The sequence below is a fragment of the Pyxicephalus adspersus genome, chromosome Z (genome assembly GCF_032062135.1).
Source record: "Pyxicephalus adspersus chromosome Z, UCB_Pads_2.0, whole genome shotgun sequence".
NCBI lineage: Eukaryota > Metazoa > Chordata > Amphibia > Anura > Pyxicephalidae > Pyxicephalus > Pyxicephalus adspersus.
Window position 1 is genome coordinate 16600838 of NC_092871.1, and position 22884 is coordinate 16623721.

Below are 22884 nucleotides of genomic sequence, written 5' to 3' on the forward strand. Positions count from 1 at the left end.
TTTTTTTCATTAGAACACCGGATAGGGAATCCCCCTCCTCCGCAGTGTCTTGGGAGGAAGGGGATCCCCCATCAGAGATCTCAGAGATCGCGGCAGCCGAAGGGAGCCACAACAAGGAGGTTGAAGAGCCGCATGCGGCTCCGGAGGCGCAGGTTGCAGACCCCTGGTCTAGGAGGATGATTCACTAAATCAATTAGGATATTTACCAATGTGAATTATCACCTTGCAAGGAATATTTGACTTAGTTTAATGAATGTGGTGATATTTCACTTTAAGTCAGTTTGTCTCTTGCCCATCTTTCTCCACAGGGTTTATACCAGTTTGCAGTCTTGGAATGTCCCAGGTTGGCAGGTTGAACCTTGGGCAAGATGTGGGCAGTCTACGCTACTTTACCATCTGTGGCCTGCAAGAAGGATTTGAGCCATTCGCTATCAACATGAAGAGGGAAATTACCACCTGGTTTAGCAAAAGCCTTCCCCAGTTTGTGAATGTGCCTTCAGATCATGGCCATATTGAGGTATTAAAAATAAATAAGGTTTGATCCTAAATATTATTGGTAGCAAATAGCAGCATCACACCTAGCCTAATAAGTAGGTTTGAATGACAGTGGGTTTATTTGGGTAACAGTAAGATTATTCTGTATGGTTAATAGAAGACCTATCTTCTGTTCTAGTAGGGCTTGTGTCAGTGGTGGCACATATTTAAAGTTGTATAGCCCGGCTTTGAGTTCAGATTGAAAATTCACTATTGCGTTTAATCTACAGTTAACCACATTGTAACCTCCATTTGTCCTCCTTATAATCTGCTGTAAATTGCTTTTGGATTCCCATTATTTTTACCCATTATGAAAAAAAATGTTCTGAAGGGACACATGGTGTTGAAAAAATATTTATTTTACTGTACAATTGTTGCGAATGTACAAAATAATGAAAGAAACCTCAAGCATTGGCTGAAAATTTTCTTCTAAACACCAAAGTTTATTATTAGCCTGGCTGCCACCCATTATCACCTGCTGACACTCTCAGGAGTCCACTAGTTTTCCTGCCTTTGCTCATTCCACCAACTATTTTAATCTCAAGGAAGAAAGTCTGTTGAGATATATATATATATATATATATATATATATATATATATATATATATAAATTCATTCACATAACATGAATACAAGTTTCCCATCTAGAACTTGATATGGTAGTTCTACTTATTTCATTTAGCACATCCCTGGAATAAGAAGATTTTAGTACAGATAGTACTCATGCATACATACTGATCGTTTTTTTTTTTTTTTTGTTTATTTTGTTTTTAGGTTTCAAGAATTGATGGAACAGTGGACAATCCTCCATGCCTCAAAGTGACACATAGAACGTTTGGATCACAGAACAGCAACATTGACATGCTTTTCTTTAGACTCAGCATGCCTGTGGAATTCTATGAAACCTTCAAATGTACACCAGGGGCTACACCTCTAACTCGTACTTTTACCATAGTCGAGGAAGAGGTTCAAGATGTGGACATGGACTCAGAATTTGAAGTCCTGAAAAAATCTGCAGCTCGCAAGGAAATAGAAGCCACCAGTGAGAAAGAAGTAGCTAAAGAACCACCCAAGGAACCACCAAAGCCAGAGAATGAGAAAGACACAACAACAGAAAAGACCAAAAAGAGAGGGTAAGTACAAGAAATAGTGATAACCAACTCTTTCTCTAAAGCTTCATGTATTAGGTTTCTGTTGTTTCAATACTGCATGCTGCTTTATTTCAGGTTTCTTTTTAAAGCCAAGAAACCAGCCTTCATCTCGCCACCTCCTGTTGTACCCGCAATGCCACGTTTGATGAAAGAAGTAGTGCCAGATGATCGGGATGATCCTGAAATCATTATGAACACCACAACGGTATGATACAGTAATATTGTTAAATAAGGTGCACTTTTAGCGTGGTAAAAACAATATATTGTAAATGTTGACATAGAAAACTGATTAGTTTTTAATATGTTGTCTTATAATAATAATTCATTATATTGCAGGGCTTCCCTTTGGACTAACTTTCAGGTCTTTAGATAACACCTGGTAAAATTACTATATACACAGGTCACAGTATATTAGTGTAGTGGTCACTAGGAAGAATACCCCTACATTGCTGGGAGTCCTAGGGAGGACTCCTACATTGTTGATCAGTGAGAACAATGTAATTCTTACAGATAGTCAAAAAGTTTATTATTATGTTTATTAACATATTACGCAGTGCTGTACATTAAATAGGGGTTGCAAATGACAGATGAATAAGGACAGTGACACATGAGGAGAGAACCCTGCCCTAAGAGCTTACAATCAAGTAGATGGGGGAATTACCACACAATAGGTTGGAGATATGTAGTGGTGGGAGGTAGTCATGGTTTCAGAAGACAGAAGAAAATGGTTAGGCAAGTTTGAAAAAATGGGTTTTGAGCGTCCTTTTAGAAAGTAGGAGCAAGCCGAACAGGACGAGAAAGATCATTCAAGTGAATTTGGGCAGCTCTAGAAAAGTCTTGTAGCCATGCATGTGATGAGGTTATGAGTGAGGAAGTCAGTTGTAGGTCATCGGAGGAGCGGACAGGGCGGCTGGGGTAGAATTTTTTTTTCCAGGTCAGAAATGTAAGTGGGACAATAACTGTGGAGGGATTTGAAGGCAAAGCTGGAGTGTGTCAAGGAGAGAGTTGGTGCTCAGGTAATCGGTGAGTCTCTTGTAGACAAGGCGTTCAAGAAGTTTGGAAACAAATGGCAGAAAGGACATAGCATGGTAGCTGGAAGGTAGGGAGCGGTTCAGTGAGGGTTTCTTCAGGATAGGGAGAAGTATGGCATGTTTGAAAGCGTTTGGTGAGGGTGGGGTCCAGGGTGGAGGAATGGGCACGGAATAGATAAGAAGGAATTTGGTCAAGCCGACAGGTAGTAGATGGAGGTGATGACAGAAGAGAGGAGACTTTGTCCACAGTAACAGGGCTGAGGGAGGCCAGTGATGATTTACAGGTCGAAGGGGTGGATGACACCAAATTATGTAATGGAATTAGGTCCATAAAGGATGTCTACAATCTACTATCAGACCTGGATGTACTGTTTAACTGGGGAGCCAGGTGGCTAATGACCTTTAATATTGCTAAATGTATAGTTATGCACTTGGGGGCTAACAACATGCATGCATCATACTGTCTAGGGGGAATACATTTGGGGGAGTCAGAGACAGAAAAGGATCTGGGGGTTCTTATAGATCATAGACTTAACAATAGTATGCAATGCCAAGCTGCAATATCTAAAGCTAGTAAAGTACTTTCTTGTATTAAAAGAGGAATAGACTGCAGAGATGGAGACATAATCCTGCCCCTGTACAAAGCATTGGTCAGACCACATCTGGCATATACATTCCAGTTTTGGGCACCAGTTCACAAAAAGGACATTGTGGAGTTGGAGAGAGTGTAGAGAAGGGCAACTAAACTAAAAAAAGGAATGGAGGAGCTCAGCTATGAGGAGAGATTAGCTGATCTGAATCTATTCTCCCTTGAGAAGAGATGTTTAAGGGGGGATATGATCACCCTGTATAAATAAATAAATGGTCCATAAAGAGAACTCTCTTCCAAATTATTCACTTTGAGATCATTACAAAGAACAAGAGGACACTCTTTGTGTCTGGATGAAAAAGAAGTTTAAGCTCCGCATAAGGAAGGGATTCTTCACTGTAAGGTCTGTGAAAATGTGGAATTGGCTCCCTCAGGAAGTAGTTTTAGCAAGTTCTATATTTTTTTTTTAAGAAAAATCTGGATGATTTTGTAGAAGCACAGAATATAATCTAATCTGATTTAATCTCTTCTTTTCAGTATTATTACTCGGTGAGGGTCTTTGCTGGGCAGGAGCCTACTGGAGTGTGGATAGGCTGGGTGACTCCTGACTACCATCTCTATGATATGAACTTTGACCTTTTCAAAGTCCGTACCGCCACCATTACTATGGGTGATGATAAAGGAAACATTTATAACAGGTGAGAGAAGAAGACAGAATGATGAAACAGTAGGAAAACATAATCTGGGAGTAGTAAGACTACACATAAATTATTATATAAACTGTTATTTTGGACCTGATTCAAGAATACCAGGTTTTCAGGTAAGTGTTCTGATCCTGGGTCTTTAATGCTTTTTGAATCATTGACATCGAATGAGAATATGGCTCAGGTGCTCATCAAATTGCAATATATCCTGCTACAAAATTATGTGCATGCCATGGAAGCTTTTATTATCTCTCAATATAACTCCACATTATTGGAGCACAGTGGAATGTCTTTTTAGGTTTTATAACTCATAATCTATTTTTGTTAACACCTGTCTCCCATGGTTCCATTACACTAACATTTTACCCTGTACAATCTGGGACACATTTGTGCCAAAATTTTGTTGCTCAGTCTTTTTTTTAGCCCTGATTTATTAAAGCACTTCAAGACTGGAGTATATAGACTATCATGGGATAACCTGAGTAATCCAACAAACCTTAAAAATCATTTGCTATTACTTGGCAAATGTTTTCAATCCTGGACCAGACCCATTCCAGTTTTTCTTGATCTCCCAAAATTAGATGATAGTAGATGATGATAGTCCATTTTCTCCAGTCTTGGAGCGCTTTAATAAATCAAGTCTATTGTGTGAATTTAAAATAAACTTTAAGATATTTTTTTAATGTAAACTTGTCTGAATTGTGAACTTTACAATTTTATTGCCTTTCTCAGCATTAAGCGTAGTAATTGTTATATGGTTTGGGGAGGAGAATTCATCAACAACACTCAACAGGCTCGTGTCCGTAAGGAAGACCTTGTGATTGGTTGCCTAGTTGACCTTGCAACTGGACTCATGACTTTTACAGCTAATGGAAAGGAGGTGAACACTTTCTTTCAGGTACGTCTATCCCAGACTGACGGTATTGTGGGGCTATTTTATTAGTACATTGGGGCCTCTTTTAAAACGCGTAGCACTTCATTACAGTACTTGTATTGCCATAACACATGATAAAACACATTTGCAGAGTAAAAGGAAGCATGGGGCCCATGGAGAAGCCACACATAGATACAAGTGATATGAAGAGCTCCTATTTCTTATTTTATTCCACATTCATCCTTTCACACAATATCAGACTTCTATAATTCTTACTACTTATAAAGCATTCATCAAAGGGCTGCTTAAAGAAAAGGAAGCTTGATTTACAATGATTCTCATCTGTTTTCCTTTTTTTTTTTTTCCTCTCAACACTACACGATCATACATATTGTAACTAATATAATATGTTTACTTTATTTTATCTACGCTTTCTTTTAGCTTTAATTTGTATTCCTGTGTTTGCCATAGCCCTATTTTAAAGCCTATGTATGTCTTCACTTTGTACAGCATTTTAAAAGGTGTTGGTGCAATAGTGTTCTGTCTGACTTTGTAATCTAAGCTTTTAAAGTTAAATCTGTGTCTTCTCTTTTTTGCCAGGTTGAGCCCAACACTAAGCTCTTCCCAGCTGTCTTTGTTAATCCTTTGAGCCAGACTTTGTTTCAGTTTGAACTGGGAAAATTGAGGGTAAAACAGAATAAAAAAAATCTTAATTTCTTGTAACCTAAGATATTTTGTGTACTGTTTGTGAATATTTTTACTTTCTTGGTCACAAATACATTCTTTTCCCCTTTGCAGAACATAATGCCCATCTCTGCTGCCATGTTTCGCAGTGAAAACAAGAACCCAGTGCCACAGTGTCCACCCCGTCTGGATGTCCAGATGCTGACACCTGTAATATGGAGCCGTATGCCAAATGATTTCCTAAATGTGGAATCATCAAAGGTCAGCGACCGGCATGGCTGGATGGTAGAGTGTCTAGATCCGCTGATGATGATGGCTCTTCATATCCCTGAAGAGAACAGGTATTTATTCAGAGCTGTACATTGAACATAAGTTGCTGTAACTGTAGGCAGTTAAAATTTCTCTGCCTGGTTGTCATTGACTAAATTACAGCTAAAACAAAAATGTGAAACTAATTGGTCAGAGAGGCTATCAAAAGGCTTATGGGAACAAGGGGGGCAAATGTTGCAGTGTAGATGTGCAGTAGGTTGAGAAATATTCCAACAGACGCAAGGCAAATAGACAAAAAAGTGTTGCTCAAAGTATTGCCACAGTGGGTGGATTGTTTTTTTCCCCATTTTTTAGGGGTATCCTTTATCCAATATAATTATTCTGTTTTTTGTTTTTGTTAGTTATATGTTGTCATTTTATATTTTATTTGGATTTTATAAACAGCATGAGGTAAATGCAGCTGGAACAAATATTTTTGTTTTTTTCTTCATTTCAGGCTGCAAAGCGACAAATTGTGAATATTTTATATGGGGTGATACTTTTTTTATACCCACTGTAGACAGAGGGTTGAAAAAGTGTTTGTGGGCTGCGTAGAGCCCCACAGATATAATTTCTCAGGGCACTAAAAATTTTTGACTTTGTAAAATAATTCATTCTTAGGATGTGACCACTTACACAGACTGTTAAGGTGAATGAAAGGAACTGAGATTTAGATCCCCAATAATTTCATTATTTAGGTTGTACACCCTAAAAACCACCAGTGAAATAAAGCTAACAAGTTCAACTAATAGGTCACCTTGTTTTGTTTCTTGTAGGTGTATTGATATCCTGGAGTTGTCAGAACGTTTGGATATGCTGAAGTTCCACTATCACACCCTTAAGCTATACTGCTCAGTATGTGCTTTAGGAAATAATCGTGTGGCTCATGCCTTGACGAGTCATGTTGATGAATCTCAGTTACTTTATACAATTGAGAGTAACCATCTGTCAGGACTTCTTCGTAGTGGCTTCTATGATCTTCTTATTAGCATCCATTTGGAGTCAGCCAAGAGAGGCCGTTTGACCATGAACAGTGAGTTTATCGTCCCAATGACAGACCAGACTAAAAGTATTAAGCTGTTTCCCAATGAAAACAAAAAACATGGGCTTCCCGGTGTAGGCATGAGTACATGTCTTAGACCAGACCTGCATTTTTCTAATACCTGCTTTGTTAGCACTATTAGTGAACTTTACCAGCACAGTCCATACATCCCACTGGATATCCTTAAGTCCAAGGCTATCAACATGTTGACTGAATCGGTTTTGGATGGTGGACAACACACCAGGGATCCTGTTGGAGGAAGTGTGGAATTCCAATTCGTACCAGTCTTAAAGCTCATCTCCACCCTCCTAATCATGGGTGTCTTCGAGGATGATGACGTACGACACATACTGAAAATGATTGAACCCAATGTGTTTACTGAAGAGGAACCAACAGAAGAAGAGGAGAAGACTGAAGGAGAAGAAGGTGGAGATGAAGAGACAACTGAAAAAGAAGGTGAAGAAGAAGCAGGAGAGGAAGAAAAAACAGAGCAGAAGACGGAAGAAGGGGAAGAAAAAGCATTTGAAGCTGGAGAGACTGAAGCCAAAGAGGAGGAGGAAGACCTTGAGGAAGGCTTGCTGCAAATGAAGCTGCCTGAGTCTGTAAAATTACAGGTAGGTCTTCATTTAGTCTCATATACATCAAATTTTCAGGATCATTGACTATGTTTAGGTAAAAAGGGCCACGTGTGCCATTGTCCTGCTGGTGTAGTGGAAAACCTACAACATAAATTACAGAACCTGAACCAACCCTCAGAACATATTTTGTATGGTCCTAATTTTTTTTTAAATTGTCTGGCAGTAGAATGGATCTATTTATTATTATATGATGTGTTTAAGGTATTAGATAGAGCACATGAAGCTTTACAATGATCTGTAACTGTCTGCTTTCCGGTGACCTGTTGGGAAATCTCTTTCAGAGATGCCTCTGTATAACATTGAGGAAAAGCATTGTGTAGAAAGACAAAGTCAATGAGAACTTGATATGAGCTTTAGGAAGCAGTGTTTTTAAGTAAAAATGAACTTTGGGCTGTATATGGACCCTTCAAAAACATCTTTGCATTGTACATTATAGAAATATACACTGGATCTGGTAAGCATACCTAACTGAACTTGTAAAAACACTTCTTTAATCAATATTCTTCACTTCCACAGATGTGCAACTTGCTGCAGTATTTCTGTGACCGGGAACTGCAGCATCGTGTTGAAGCCATCATTGCCTTCTCTGAGCGCCACATGGACAGCTTGCAAACCAACCAGAGGAAGCGTTACAAAGAGTTAATGCAAGCATTCACCATGTCTGCAGCTGAGACAGCACGACGAACCAGAGAATTCCGTTCCCCTCCGCAAGAACAGGTGATTCCTCCTTTCATTACAACGTTAAAATTTTGTTGACGTTTTCTATGTTCTTCTAGTCTGTTTGCAGAATACCCTACCCCAGGTAGAGATAAAACATATCCGGACAGTCTACAGCAACTTAATATGTATACTATTGAGGAATGAAAAGGGAGCAGACCCAATTGAAAAGTCATTTTCTGACATCACCCTTCTATATCCTCCCAGGATTGATTTCTCAAGGCCATTTACCTGCCAACCCTATTATGAGAAAGCCTTAAATTTACAATAATATTGAATATATTGGGGAATGGGAGCAAAGAGATTTCCTTTACTTACTTTCAGAACTGCTAAAAGGATGTGTCCCCAAATGCTTTACATGTGTTCAAGTAATAACAAAAATACCAAGTGTTTTTGTAATATTTCTATTTAATTTTGTTTGTATGCTTATTGTTATTCCTAAGTATTGCAGCCTTTAACATGTCATGTAATGTCCTTTGCAGATTAACATGTTGGTGAACTTCAAGAATGTTCCGGAGGAGGAATGTCCTGTGCCAGAAGAAATCCGGGATGAGCTCATTGAGTTTCACTCTGATCTCCTGGCCCACTGTGGTAAGAAAGTCCTGGAGTAATGTTTCTCCTTTTCCCTTAGGAATGAATATGCTTGGTTTAAAAATACATTTTAAAAGTAATAAATGTACTTTTAGAGCTATGATTCTTTGCTCATTTATATATTTATGGTGAGGGCACATTTTCTGCAGCACAGAATTTGCCATTTATATTAGTAACTAGCTGATTACCCGGTGTTGCCCAGGTATTTATTTATTGCAATTATATATTATAGTCCAAAAAAAAGTATGTAAAAATATAAGCCAAAGGCACACTGTGCTAAGCAATACATACATACATACACACATACATACATACACAGATGCAAATATACCTCTGACATATACCACAGCGTTGTACAAAGATCATCGGTGCACTCACATGAGTCTCAGTCACATGTTTAGCAAGTTTGGTTGAAATGTCTCTATGCATTTCCGAGTGGTGGTGAAACATACATACATAAATTCATACATACATCCAAATATAGCTCTGACGTATAGCATAGCGCTGTACAAAGGTCAGCAGTACACTCACATGAGTCTCAGGCATATGTACAGCAAGTTGAAATGTCTCCATGCGATTCGTAAAGATGACATACACACATACATCCAAATATAGCTCTGACATATAGCACAGCGCTGTACAAAGATCAGCGGTGCACTCACATGAGTCTGAGTCATATGTCTAGCAGGTTTGGTGATGCGGTTCCTAGTGATGGTGGAACATAGCAAGTTTGGTTGAAATGTGTTGATGCGTTTCATCTAAATATAGCTCTGACATATAGCACAGTGCTGTACAAAGATGACAGGTGCACTCACATGAGTCTCAGTCATATGTATAGCAAGTTTGGTTGAAATGTCTCCATGCGTTTTCGAGTGATGGTGGAACATACATACAATTTTATATATATATATATAGATTGTCTGGGAAAATGCTTCCCTGGGCAAAACATGTAAATCTAACATTTATCTATTGTATAGTATATTGCAATTATATAGTGTGAGAATGTGGTACAGCTTCAAAGTGAAAGAACCGCTGTACTGCTGTCTTGGGAATTGGACAGCTTTTTGAAGTTTGATTAGTTTTCTCATTGTGTTTTTGACTACAAAATAAAAATTTTCAGCTGAAATATTTTGAGCCATGCAATGCAAAAAGTTGTATTGGAAGCTGTGATTTTTCATTCCAACCTGTTCTCCTTAGGTGTTCATATGGAAGGAGAAGAAGAGGAAGAACAAGAAGACACAAGCTTGACCAGGCGTCTTATGAGTTTAGTAGAGAAAATAAAAAATCTACGTGGTAAGAAGGAGGAACCAGAACCTGAACCAGAAGAGGAGGAGGAACCCAAACCTAGTAAGTCATAACAGCTACTGACAGAACTATTGAGTTTTGAAGGGCTTGACTCTATTGGATCTATCTAACTCAAACTCCATTTTTCTATAAAGTAAATGTAAACTATTTATAAGTGTATGTCAAAAATTGGTGGACACAATTAGTCATTATATGGCATGCCTGCAGTGCTATAAAACATAATTGATTAGATCTAATTTTAGTACCAGTTGTTCTGCAAGCCCTGTAAAAAATAAAACAATTCTAAGGTAGGTTTAAAAGTAATCTATATATACTAACCACAAATGTATACATTAATGTCTTTATGGTAATGCATATTCTGTTCCTCACCTCACAGCAACCTTACAAGAGCTCATCTCTCACACCATGGTACACTGGGCCCAGGAGTCTTTCATCCAGAACCCTGAGCTAGTTCGGGTGATGTTCAGCCTGCTTCACCGTCAGTATGATGGGCTAGGGGAACTTATCAGAGCAATGCCGAAAGCCTACACTATCAATGCTGTATCAGTGGAGGATACCATGAACCTTCTAGAAAGCCTTGGGCAGATTCGCTCACTGCTAATTGTGCAAATGGGACCTGAGGAAGAGAACCTAATGATCCAGAGTATTGGGTTAGTACTGAAGCAGCTTTCATGTTGTGTTTTTATGAAAAGTAACTTGGCTTTAGAGCATTTAGGGCATTATTTACCCAAAGTGATTCAAATGCTTTTACATTTATGCATAGATTTCTGAAACTAAGGTCCATTGCAAGAGAACCAATTTAACTAACTAAATATACTGCTTACTTTGGTAATGACTATTTTGCAATAGTCTGTATAGAATAGTCTGTATAGCAGGAATAGAAAATGTGTGCCGAATAACGATTTGGGAAAAGGTTTTTTGTTTGTCTATGTGGTTTACGGTGCCTAAAGGTAAATCCAGTTTGCCTATTGCAGCACTACATGTAAAACTGTCACTTTTAATGTTGCACCCTGACTTTACCTTTATCAGCACTGTCAGCATAACATAGTTATTGATAGTAGTAGTGGAAGCTTTACAGGAGAATTGTCACCATAATGGGTGCCTAGAGCTGTGCAAGTAGTACTTTACAATGTCTCCTATAGAAGTCTATATTCGGAATTGAAGTGTTACTGTTCCTTTTTTATTTTTAAAACTGTTCCTGGTTCATTACGGAAGAAAGTAAGGTGTGTGTTTTAGGAAACCAATTGAAACTGTTTATTTTTTTCACTTTTCTAGAAACATCATGAACAACAAGGTCTTTTACCAGCATCCCAACTTGATGCGAGCCTTGGGAATGCATGAGACAGTAATGGAAGTTATGGTGAATGTGCTGGGTGGAGGTGAATCCAAGGTAAATATAGGGTTAGGTCAGAACCTAAAAACTGGGTAAGCTTGGTATGCTTGGGTAACAGAAGCACCTATAACAGGGCTGGGAAAACTTTTTTAGTCAGGGGCCACAATTTTAAGTAAAATTTGACAGAGGGGCCGGTCCTGTGAGAGTGGGCGGGGTTATGCCATCATGATGCCACTGAACATGACATCATGATCTGAGCCTGCGATGGGAGAGTGGGCGGGCTGTGTCGATGCATACAACCCGCCCACTCTCCCATCGCAGGCTCAGACCTGGGGGACCCCCCAAAGAGCCGGAGAAACATACCTATTGGGCCATATAAGGCCCACAGCCCGTAGTTTGCCCCATACCTGACTTATAACATTGAAATGGGGTGAAAATTCAGCAAATTAGGACCACAATGGCTTAGAGCAGCTGATTTTTTTTCAGCTGAAAAATGCCAGTTTAAATGGTTCTGTTATCCATGAATGTTCAATATTTGCAGGTTCTGGTTGCACCAGACTATTGTTCTTGCAGAGTGACCTGCTTTAAAATTATGAAAACATTATTTTAAATGGCATAGTGCAATTTTTAAATATGGGCTATAGATATACACTACCTGATAACTATTAGGTGTAGAAGTGGTTGGGTTACTTGATATCAATAGGTTATAATGGTATTTGCAACACTTTGTTAAAACAAAGCTCTAATTGTTGCATTCCTAATCATGATGAGTATTTTAAAATGACTAACACTCTATATTGTATCATTTTATTTAAGGAAATCCGCTTCCCCAAAATGGTAACCAACTGCTGTCGGTTCCTGTGCTACTTCTGTAGAATTAGTCGGCAGAATCAGAGAGCCATGTTTGACCATCTTAGCTACCTGCTTGAAAACAGCGGTATTGGCTTGGGTGAGTTTATTTTATTTATGTTTGCTTAGTACTAAAATTATTTATTGTAGATCAGTGGTCTTCATTGCATTCTTGTTATTCTAGGAATGAGAGGCTCTACGCCTCTTGATGTGGCAGCTGCTTCAGTGATTGACAATAATGAGCTGGCTCTAGCACTACAAGAGCAAGACCTAGAAAAGGTAATGTGGTTTTACAGCTTATAGGAAAATGTTGTACCTTTTGTTGTCCATACCAGCTATCAATTGCTATGGACACCCCACCCCCAAGTGGTTGGATATGGACCTTTTGGTTTTCCATCTCAACCCTAGGCTTTGAACATCCCAGAGACCCAAGACCCCATATCTTAAGCCCATGTACCAGTGTGATGATGGGACTGGTCCCTTTCTTATGCTGGAATGTAAAGGAGGTTGGCATGATTATTGGTGCTTAAAGTAGTAAAGATTTTAATGTATCTGAGTCCATGATGCAAACAGGTTTTGTGTTACTTGAGTCCTTCATTCATGTTTGCATTTTACCATGGTAGTACAGCCCGACAGGTTGTGGGAACATTATGCGCGATAGTTTCAACATGTATTCCCCATCTGAGAACATCATTGTATGTTGCACAACCTACTCTCCTTTACAAAAGATGTAAAAGGGGTGAAGCTTAGATTGTACAAATTTATAGCAAAAAATGCAACCCTTTTCAAACTTTCTGATCTCATCATATTTGAAGTGTCTACCTCCTATACCCAGTTCTGTTGCACCATTCTTTTTTCCAGGTACAAATGTTTTTTACAGAGCTTCAATTCAAGCCAGCCAGTAGATCTGTTAACCCAGCAATTTTCTCAAACTTTTTTTACTTTTTATGTAGGTTGTCTCCTATCTGGCTGGTTGCGGCTTGCAGAGTTGTCCCATGTTGCTAGCCAAAGGATATCCAGACATTGGTTGGAACCCTGTTGGAGGAGAGCGGTATCTAGACTTCCTTCGATTTGCTGTCTTCGTGAATGGTGAGCGTATATAGAGAAACATTATGTCTCAATACCTTTAATGCCTTATCAAAATGGCTATTATTTGAAATATTAGTATGAAAAGTATTCACAGTGCTCATTGCTATGCCACTGTTTGTGTTTGATCACAGGTGAAAGCGTGGAGGAGAACGCCAATGTGGTGGTACGTCTTCTGATCCGACGTCCAGAGTGTTTTGGTCCTGCCTTAAGAGGTGAGGGCGGTAATGGTCTGTTGGCTGCCATTGAAGATGCTATAAAGATCTCTGAAGACCCTGCAAGGGACGGACCCACAGTCAAGAAGGATCGTCGTAGAGAGATGTAAGTGACAGCCTATTTTAACAAAGGCAGAATATTCTAATCCAGTTAGATGTAGGGTTGTCTTTATTTTTTTTATACTCTTAATGGTCCTATAGGGAGGATATCATAGCCCCATATTTGTTATACATGCATGGAATATCTACTGGTCTCTCTTTATTGTAGTGCATTCTGCTTGGTTACTAAGAATGTAGACATAAAACATAAGAATAAGGACTTTTTACTGTATGACTGGTATTTTTATGAATCTGTACTGTATGACTGGTATTTAAATTTTCCAGATATGGTGGTGAGGAACCACATGAAGAGAATCGGGTCCACCTTGGTAATGCCATCATGTCTTTCTATGCGGCTCTCATTGACCTTCTGGGACGTTGTGCTCCAGAGATGCATGTAAGTGAGAGGAAACCTATTCCCTTTCAAATATCTCCTTATATTTCGTAGCCCCAAGCCTAAATCTATATCATTTCACCTACTTTTTTCCTCACTTTTTAAATTGACATTAACCAAATTAGATCAACTTGCTCATTCTACTTCCATTACTTTATCTTACTGTGTGTTATTATCTTCCCCAGCTTATCCAAGCTGGCAAAGGTGAAGCTCTGAGGATAAGAGCCATCCTTCGATCTTTGGTACCCCTTGAGGATCTGGTAGGAGTTATCAGTCTTCCTCTGCAAATACCAGCATTTGGTAAAGGTACGAGGTGCTGTCACTGAATTCACATAACATTTTATTAATTGTCCACTTTTATAGCATCTCGGAAAAATACCTTCACACTAATTTATTATTTTGTTTTCTGCAGATGGTAATATCATTGAGCCAAAAATGTCTGCAAGCTTTGTCCCAGACCACAAAGCTCCTATGGTGCTCTTCTTGGATCGTGTTTATGGTATTGACAATCAGGACTTCCTGCTACAAGTTCTAGAAGTTGGCTTTTTGCCTGACATGCGGGCTGCAGCCTCTTTGGACACGGTTTGTTATTTTCTGTCTCCATGTACCTATAGTCTAGCTGCCTTTCACCCATTTCTAATACTTTTGGGGCATTGGGTAACTTTATCTACTTTAGTGTGGGATTGCAGAAAAGGCACTCTAGTATTCTTTTTCCAGAACCACTGTGCAAATAACATATTTATGTTCTAATATACAACAAGATCTACAACTTCAGAAAGAAAATATCATATGCTAGAAATGCTAAGGCTTTTGAAACTTGCATAATTCCCTTCCTCTGTCTCTTCATAATCCCATTTGGCACTTATTTGTTAAGAGTATAATACTGCCAGGTTAGAGAGGTACTTTGACATTGATTTTTCCAACTGCAATTCCTCTGAAAAATTGTAAAATGTGCTCATGCATTGCTATCCGGTCTTTCAAAAGACTGGCAGGTACAGATAGTGAGTAAATATTTTATTGGCTTTGTCTTTTTTTTCTGTGGCTGCAGGCTGCATTTAGCACCACTGAAATGGCCCTGGCTTTGAACCGATACCTTTGCTCCGCAGTCCTTCCTCTGATTACCAAGTGTGCTCCTCTGTTTGCGGGTACTGAGCACCGTGCTATTATGGTGGATTCCATGTTGCATACCATTTACCGCCTGTCCCGTGGACGCTCCCTCACCAAGGCCCAGAGAGATGTTATTGAGGAATGTCTGATGGCACTCTGCAGGTATAGTTCACTTTAATAAAGTAAAAATAATTAAAATAATTAAAAGTAATACTCTTATAATCTTTATTATGTGAAAATATGTTTTAAAGTTAATAAGAAGTGCAATTTTCGAAAGAAAAAATGCCATTAACGGTAAAGTCTTTAAAAGTATTTTACTGTGTTAGTAAACTATGTTAAATTTTTTTTCTCAGCTTACTATAAAGTTGTGCAATAGTATAATATAGTATAGTTTTAGTTAAATTGAGAAATACATTTATAAGCTGGTTAAAGCCCCCCAATATTCTGCCATGAAGATACTTGAAAATATTGCCTTATACCATTCACTGTCATTGAATAGGTAAAATCCAGTAAATAATATGCATTTGTAAAACCCTGAATCTGACTGTGTATCCTTACCTTCCAGGGATAGATGTGTATGCTGCTATTCACTTGAAATCATCTTCTACTATAAATATATATTTTAAAAAAAAGGATCTTTGTAGGACTGCATCATTACAATTTGAGATCAAGAGTGGATTGGTTCTCTTTTAAAGATAGTAAAATTTAATAATACTTGTATATTAGATTTTATAACAGATAAATAATAGTTTGTTTATTCCATTGTCACTGTTTCTTTCCTAAATAATGTTAAATTATTGCCCTTTTCTCTAGATTCCTCCGTCCTTCCATGCTTCAGCACCTGTTAAGAAGGCTGGTCTTTGATGTGCCAATTTTAAACGAGTTTGCCAAAATGCCATTAAAGGTAAAGTTTTTCAAAGCATTTTACTATGTTTGTTTTGGGGAAAAAAACGTTTAATTTTTATAAATTAAGTAATAAATTATAACACCTCCAAAAATATGCTTAGTTATAATTGGGATATGAAAAATTATTAATTACCTTAAACTGTTATTGTGCTGCATTAAGTTAAAGTTCCTTCTTTTTGTCGGCCAACAAAACTAATTGAAAAGAACAGCTAGTTCTCGTCTTTGATTGCCGACCTAAGGTGCTTTACATTAAGGTGCTTTAACATCTTGCGAACAAAAGCAGGTTAAACATTGAAAGCAAATGTAGTAGACCTGGACGGTATTTTTTTAAAGAAGCTGGGTTTTTAGCCCATATGGCCTGTGCATGTCTGCATACTTGTAATGGCTGACATGTTATCCCGGTTTGCTTTTTCCAGCTCCTCACTAATCACTATGAGCGTTGTTGGAAATATTATTGCCTTCCAACTGGCTGGGCCAACTATGGAGTTACATCAGAAGAAGAGCTTCACCTCACCAGGAAACTTTTCTGGGGTATATTTGAGTCTCTTGCTCACAAGGTATGTTCAACTTGAATCTTTGTAACTGAGTATATTTGATGCTGTTTAAGGATTATTACTCATTATTCCCACTATCAGCACTTGCCAGTTCCTATTCCCCTTCCACCACCAACCTTTATCCTCCCTCTCAATGATCATCAACCACTCATCACTTTGCATCATCATTTGCACACTGTATTGGAATAAAGCACTCTTCCCATGGCTACAGTTGAAGCTGGCATCTCTATTGGTTGTGCTTGTGGGATTGCCTTCCAGTTTGTGGATTACTGATCTGTGGTGCTACCTTGTTAAAAATCAGGGGCCAAAATTCCCACTGTCTTTGTGTTGCTGTTGGAGAGTTACCCTTGCTTACATGTATAGTAAAATTACACCAGCAGCGCCAGAAATTGATTAATCCCTGGAATGGAGCCCTGGATAGTCATTAAGATTAGGAGGTAATAAACCTTTCTCCTATCCAAAACTGAGTAAAATTTGTTTTTGCTGTCATATATTTTAGAAACATTTCATGCAGAAGCATTAAGATAGCAAGAGAAACACTCCTAAAATTATTCAATTCACAAACAGATACATGTTTGCACATTTTAATAGCTCTTTTCTTCTAGCATACAATTCTAATCTATTGAAGATGACTAAAAAATCTGTAACTCTTCAAACGCAGAAGAGAAGCCCATAATGTATTCTGAAACTGACATTTAACAGTTTTGTTCAGTGTTTAGGTAAATCCAGGTTTGCTTGTAAGTCCAGCTTTTATAGCCTTGAAGGTTACAATGCTTTTTAAATGATGCTAAATCAAAATCCAATCTAATTGGCTAAAAAATATTGTGAACTTTAGCCATGACTGTAATATTGTGCATTATAATAACAGTATTTTACATATGGTATATTTAGAAACCATGATATGGCCATGATCGTCTATTTAGTGACACCTTAAAACACTCTACTTGCAGAAATTTGATGCTGAACTCTACAAGATCACCATGCCTTGCTTGTGTGCCATTGCGGGAGCCATTCCACCTGACTATGTGGATGCCAGCTACTCCTCCAAGACTGACAAGAAGGCTTCTGTGGATGCTGAAGGCAACTTTGATCCCAAGCCTATAGAGACTTTGAAGTAAGATGATCCTGGGTCTGAAAGAACTGAAGGGCTGTTTTGGACACCTGTTTAGGATGGTACCAAAGATTTGATAGGAGGGGATGCAAATGTAGGAGGGTTAATATTTAAGGCAAATGGTCATGGGTCAGGTCACCTTATTTGTATCTCTAGATTCTCCATAGAGAGGACTGGGAACCAACACAACCAATTTGCCCTTTCATTGTATGGACAGATTTTGTGGGCTTAAGACACTGGCAAATGTACCATGGTGATTGGTGGCCAAGGTTAAATTTGGGTGTTCTTATGGTGTATTGTTGCACATCTTCCAGCAATAACTTTTTTGCAGCTCTTTCTTTAAAGGACACCTTAAAACTGCAAAGGAAGTTGATGCCAAATGATTTTCCTCTGCCAGATGCTGTCATTTAAGGTTTAGGCAGGAAGTAGTTCACTCTAGACTTCTCTAGATAAAATCAGTTTGGGAAGTATTTCCATTTAGAGCTACTAGCATAACCTATTTTTGTAGTAATGACCCACGGGCAAATTTCCCCTTGTCCTCCAAGCCCAGTCCCTCTCTGATGCCCTGTATGAGTATGATCAAAAATGTCTTTGTCACTAAGGTGACATATAATTGCATGACCCAATGTACAATGATGCTGGTTAATATCCATCTACCCACCCATCTATGTTGTTTCTCTATACATCATGTCACATATGTGCATAATTTTGGTATGATAATATCCCTTATCTTTTACAGTGTAATCATCCCTGAGAAGTTAGATGGCTTCATTAACAAGTATGCAGAGTATACCCATGATAAATGGGCATTTGAAAAGGTAAGAAAATATTTGTGATTGCCAGGGAAATATGGGATGGTTGTTCCTTTTGTAGAGCCATGTTTTTACCATGAAATTTTATTCCTGCACTCTGTGATTAGCAAAATTAATCAAGAAGTATCATTGGTATAATTGTTATACTCTCCTTTACCATGATGCAGATACAAAATAATTGGTCCTACGGAGAAACAATTGACGAGGAGGCAAAAACCCATCCAATGTTACGGCCATACAAAACTTTCTCTGAAAAGGTAAGATGAATGAAAAATTAAATACATTTAGCAGGTGGTTATGGTATTTTCACAAAATCATTGATGGAGGCAAGTAATGATCTTAGACTTCTGTCACACTGTTTATTTACAGGACAAGGAAATCTATCGCTGGCCAATCAAAGAGTCCCTGAAAGCTATGATTGCTTGGGAGTGGATGGTAGAGAAAGCCAGAGAAGGAGAGGATGACAGAACCGAGAAGAAGACAAAAACCAGGAAAATCTCCCAATCAGCCCAGGTAAATCTTTGTCTTTTTTAATGCTTTTCAGGATTCCCTTCCTCTTTAGTATATATATTTACTTTTAATCCTTTCATAATATATTTATGACATTGTTATTTCTTTCAGGCAACCTATGACCCCAGTGTGCAGACCTTCAGTCCAACCCCTATTGATTTGTCTGGAATCACTCTGTCCAGAGAGCTGCAGGTAATGGCTTGATGTGCACACCTTCATTTTCTTACATTGTTAGGGTTTTTTGATATACTTAGGAGCATCTGAATGCAGATGTCCAGTAAACACAACTGGTGGTACAAAGGCATCCAGAAGATGTGAAATTGTAGTACATAGAAGTCTAAAAATTATATTGCTCCCTGTCTAGAAAAAAATATAGATAAAATACATTTATACAATGCAAGGCCTCCCATGTTATTATTATTATCATTATTATTAGGCCCTGACTGTGGGTAAAATCCATAAAAGTGGAAATTCTGAAAAGTACAGGTTGATTATTTTTTTAAATAAATGAATAGTTGGAGCTGATATTGGTGTGTGGCCCATGTTAATTTAGTTGATGATTAAAGGAATGAGCTTATTATATTTCTGACCACTGAATTGATGTTAGGACAAGTGACAAGCCTTCTATATTTAAAAATCGGGCAACTATATTTCCTAAATTATAAATCATCTTTTCTGAAATTCAGTTGATCATTTTGGATTGGATAAATCATCTGCCACTTTCTTCTGTCTACTGACCAAATTGTGTTACAAAAGTTTTGCTGAATTACAAATGTAGTAAATAGATGAAAGCAATAAATCTGCATGAAATATATTCCTTTATTCTGTTAAAACCAAGTACATACAGGAAGCTCCAAGTCTGGTGCATTTCATGCTAAACATCACTAATTCACATAGTAGTAAAGATATCTTTATTATAGAGATAAAAAAAGTCATCACATAAAAATTAGTATTGTGGACCTAACATTGTGTTCTTTCCCCATCTCTAGTCAATGGCTGAGCAGCTGGCTGAGAATTATCACAACACCTGGGGTCGTAAGAAGAAGCTGGAGCTTGAGGCCAAAGGTAGGTACCAAATCCATGTAAATATCATTATTTATCCTTTTGGAGAGGCAATATTATAATGTGTATTTACTAAAGGTGCCAGATACTTGTTAGTACAGTTTAAAAGCCAACAGACAATTCAATTTGTATTTTAGGCTATGTGCACATTGGCCACAAAGTTGTTATACAGTTACTGCTTGCCCATGGCTGTGAACTGCTGTCTCAGAAATGACGTTAAATGTAGCTTCTCCATGTGGTAGCCCCATAAAGAATGGATAGGGGTACCAGTACCGCTCACTGACACCTGCTGTCAAATGATCAGACACTAGGAGCCATTTGCACCGCTGTGGTGCCATCCTTCGGGAGCCGTGCAGAATCACTTGATCCTGGTTAAGTCTGAATCTGCCTTAGTCAAGCGATAGTGCAGGAATGTAAGCTAAGGTGTCTGCTTGTACCATTGTAAATGGTAGATTTTATCAAATGGTAAATTGTAAGCGTATTCCTAAGCACCCTAGGAGCCCCTAAACCCAAAGTACTCTAAAAAGAAGATATTTAATTTAATTAGACTGGCCCACGCTGTCCAACCTGTTGTTCAGCTATTGGTATTATGATTAGTGTATTCTTATAAGTTCTGGACGCCAAATCTGATTTGATTGGTGACTTTTTTGTTTTGTCTCACGGTATTTTTTTGCTTCATGTTTATTACATTCATTAATTACAGTTTGTATTTTAAGTTTTATTATTTTACTGTTCATGTGTTTATTTACTATTGTATTACATCATCCCAGGAGGTGGAACTCATCCTTTGCTGGTACCCTATGATACTCTAACTGCCAAAGAGAAGGCTCGTGATAGGGAAAAGGCACAAGAGCTGCTAAAGTTTCTCCAACTCCAAGGTTATGCTGTAACAAGGTATGTAACTTGGACAAGTAAATAAAAAAATCTAAAGTTTTAGGAGTAAGTGCCTAAAAGAGGTCTTTTAAAAGACCTAAACAATTATAAACAACCAAACATAATTTGCCAGCAAAAAAAGGAGCAAGAATAACACAAGCACTTGATGTGGAAACTTCTCAAATCATTTTATTGCAGGGGCTTAAAGGATATGGAGCTTGACACTTCATCCATTGAGAAACGTTTTGCGTATGGATTCCTTCAGAAACTTCTAAGACTAATGGATACAGCACAAGAGTTCATTGCTCACCTAGGTATGAGGATTTTTTTTTCCAGAGCCAAAGTATATATCACTAAACATAGTACACAGGAAAGAATATTATATGTATTGTTAAATGTTTATAGTTTTAGGGTATTCTTTTACTTTTATGTACACATCAAAATGTGCCTGGATTGCTGCCACTTTAATGCTATAAGGAGCCTGATCATATTTTAGTATTCCATTTTTAAAATGTTGTACAGTCATGATCAATCAATTAATCTTTTAACCGCCTGTGATAGATATTTATCTGTCTTCACTTCTCTTTCAAATGTTATTGTTGCCAACAGTCCACACCTGGATAAATGGGCTGTAAGTGGTACAGAAATGCTCCTAAAAATCAAAATGGGAAAAATTAGTATTTAATCAGCATGCAGTGTATTTCAACTGCTTAATCTTTAGGTTATTAAAATGAATAATCAATATAAGCCTGGCCATATTTTTAATGAATGCAATCTTGTGGTCATGATCTGTACTGTGTTTATGGCCGTGAGCCTCCATGAATAAACAAGACTCTAAATATCTAAAATCATGTACTTGTTTGTGTTTCTAGAGGCCGTTGTAAGCAGTGGAAGGGTAGAGAAGTCTCCACATGAACGGGAAATCAAATTCTTTGCCAAGGTGGGATTATATCTTATGTCCTGTGTTCTTTCTGCTGCAAGACGGCTTTTTTGATTTATTTAAAAAAGCAATTCTAATAATAAAATTTGGTTCTCGCAAACTTGGTATACTTTGAAAATTGTCAGCAACATTATGATTCAGAGAGAAAGCCAATTAGAATTTTTTTTTTTGGCTTTCTTCTGTATTAACTGCTGGTTTGTAGTTCTAATGATGAAAAGTAATAGGGTAGGGGGTTAAAAGTGGTGTCTAACCTGATCAACCATATGCACACTGTCTCCACTGAAAATAGGAAACAATGGATGGAATGAAAAAAAACAAAAAAAATTTAATTTAAAAATGTATTTATTTGTTTTGTGTTGTGAATATAAGCTGAGTTTGTTAATGAGACAATGCCTCTCTCCCTCCTGTAGATCCTTCTTCCACTAATCAACCAGTACTTCAAGAACCATTGTCTCTACTTCTTGTCAACCCCAGCCAAAGTCCTTGGCAGTGGTGGCCATGCTTCTAACAAGGAGAAAGAGATGATTGCCAGGTATTTTAAATTAAACACAACTTAGGTTATTGTGATGATTGAATAATATAAAATAACCATTATCAATCAACGATTTCCATAGTAAATTAAAAAGCTGTGTAGGGAAATTTGAGTATGATGTACCTGAGTTTTCATGCTTTGGTATTTGGGGAGTACTTTAAGTTCAAGAAAGAGTAAGAGCTTATTCAATAGCATTTTAATGTTAAATAAATAAATGTAATGAATCATTGCAGAATTACCAAAATGTTGACAGTGTAAAAAACATCCAAGCAAATGGATATGTGGCATTTGCCAACCAATGCACAACACAGCACATGTGCATAGTTCATTGC

At 37.9% G+C, this 22884-nt stretch overlaps 1 protein-coding gene across 5 annotated transcripts in view; it reads left to right on the plus strand.

The window, feature by feature from the left end:
* The window catches only part of RYR1 (ryanodine receptor 1), a 125277-nt gene that overhangs the window by 52840 nt on the left and 49553 nt on the right, over nucleotides 1-22884 (plus strand). For all 5 annotated transcript variants that reach the window (XM_072429323.1, XM_072429326.1, XM_072429327.1 and 2 more), the window contains exons 28-60: nucleotides 309-517; nucleotides 1309-1667; nucleotides 1761-1890; nucleotides 3843-4003; nucleotides 4742-4907; nucleotides 5484-5570; nucleotides 5682-5908; nucleotides 6653-7532; nucleotides 8073-8273; nucleotides 8756-8864; nucleotides 10062-10211; nucleotides 10546-10819; nucleotides 11445-11559; nucleotides 12319-12451; nucleotides 12536-12630; nucleotides 13305-13440; nucleotides 13572-13758; nucleotides 14037-14148; nucleotides 14331-14451; nucleotides 14558-14727; nucleotides 15194-15414; nucleotides 16066-16156; nucleotides 16575-16715; nucleotides 17663-17826; nucleotides 18563-18641; nucleotides 18803-18892; nucleotides 19005-19148; nucleotides 19257-19337; nucleotides 20135-20210; nucleotides 20978-21101; nucleotides 21279-21394; nucleotides 21953-22020; nucleotides 22431-22552. In XM_072429323.1, coding sequence (XP_072285424.1) covers nucleotides 309-517; nucleotides 1309-1667; nucleotides 1761-1890; nucleotides 3843-4003; nucleotides 4742-4907; nucleotides 5484-5570; nucleotides 5682-5908; nucleotides 6653-7532; nucleotides 8073-8273; nucleotides 8756-8864; nucleotides 10062-10211; nucleotides 10546-10819; nucleotides 11445-11559; nucleotides 12319-12451; nucleotides 12536-12630; nucleotides 13305-13440; nucleotides 13572-13758; nucleotides 14037-14148; nucleotides 14331-14451; nucleotides 14558-14727; nucleotides 15194-15414; nucleotides 16066-16156; nucleotides 16575-16715; nucleotides 17663-17826; nucleotides 18563-18641; nucleotides 18803-18892; nucleotides 19005-19148; nucleotides 19257-19337; nucleotides 20135-20210; nucleotides 20978-21101; nucleotides 21279-21394; nucleotides 21953-22020; nucleotides 22431-22552 — 5539 coding nt within the window. The remainder of the gene's footprint in view (nucleotides 1-308; nucleotides 518-1308; nucleotides 1668-1760; nucleotides 1891-3842; nucleotides 4004-4741; nucleotides 4908-5483; nucleotides 5571-5681; nucleotides 5909-6652; nucleotides 7533-8072; nucleotides 8274-8755; nucleotides 8865-10061; nucleotides 10212-10545; nucleotides 10820-11444; nucleotides 11560-12318; nucleotides 12452-12535; nucleotides 12631-13304; nucleotides 13441-13571; nucleotides 13759-14036; nucleotides 14149-14330; nucleotides 14452-14557; nucleotides 14728-15193; nucleotides 15415-16065; nucleotides 16157-16574; nucleotides 16716-17662; nucleotides 17827-18562; nucleotides 18642-18802; nucleotides 18893-19004; nucleotides 19149-19256; nucleotides 19338-20134; nucleotides 20211-20977; nucleotides 21102-21278; nucleotides 21395-21952; nucleotides 22021-22430; nucleotides 22553-22884) is intronic.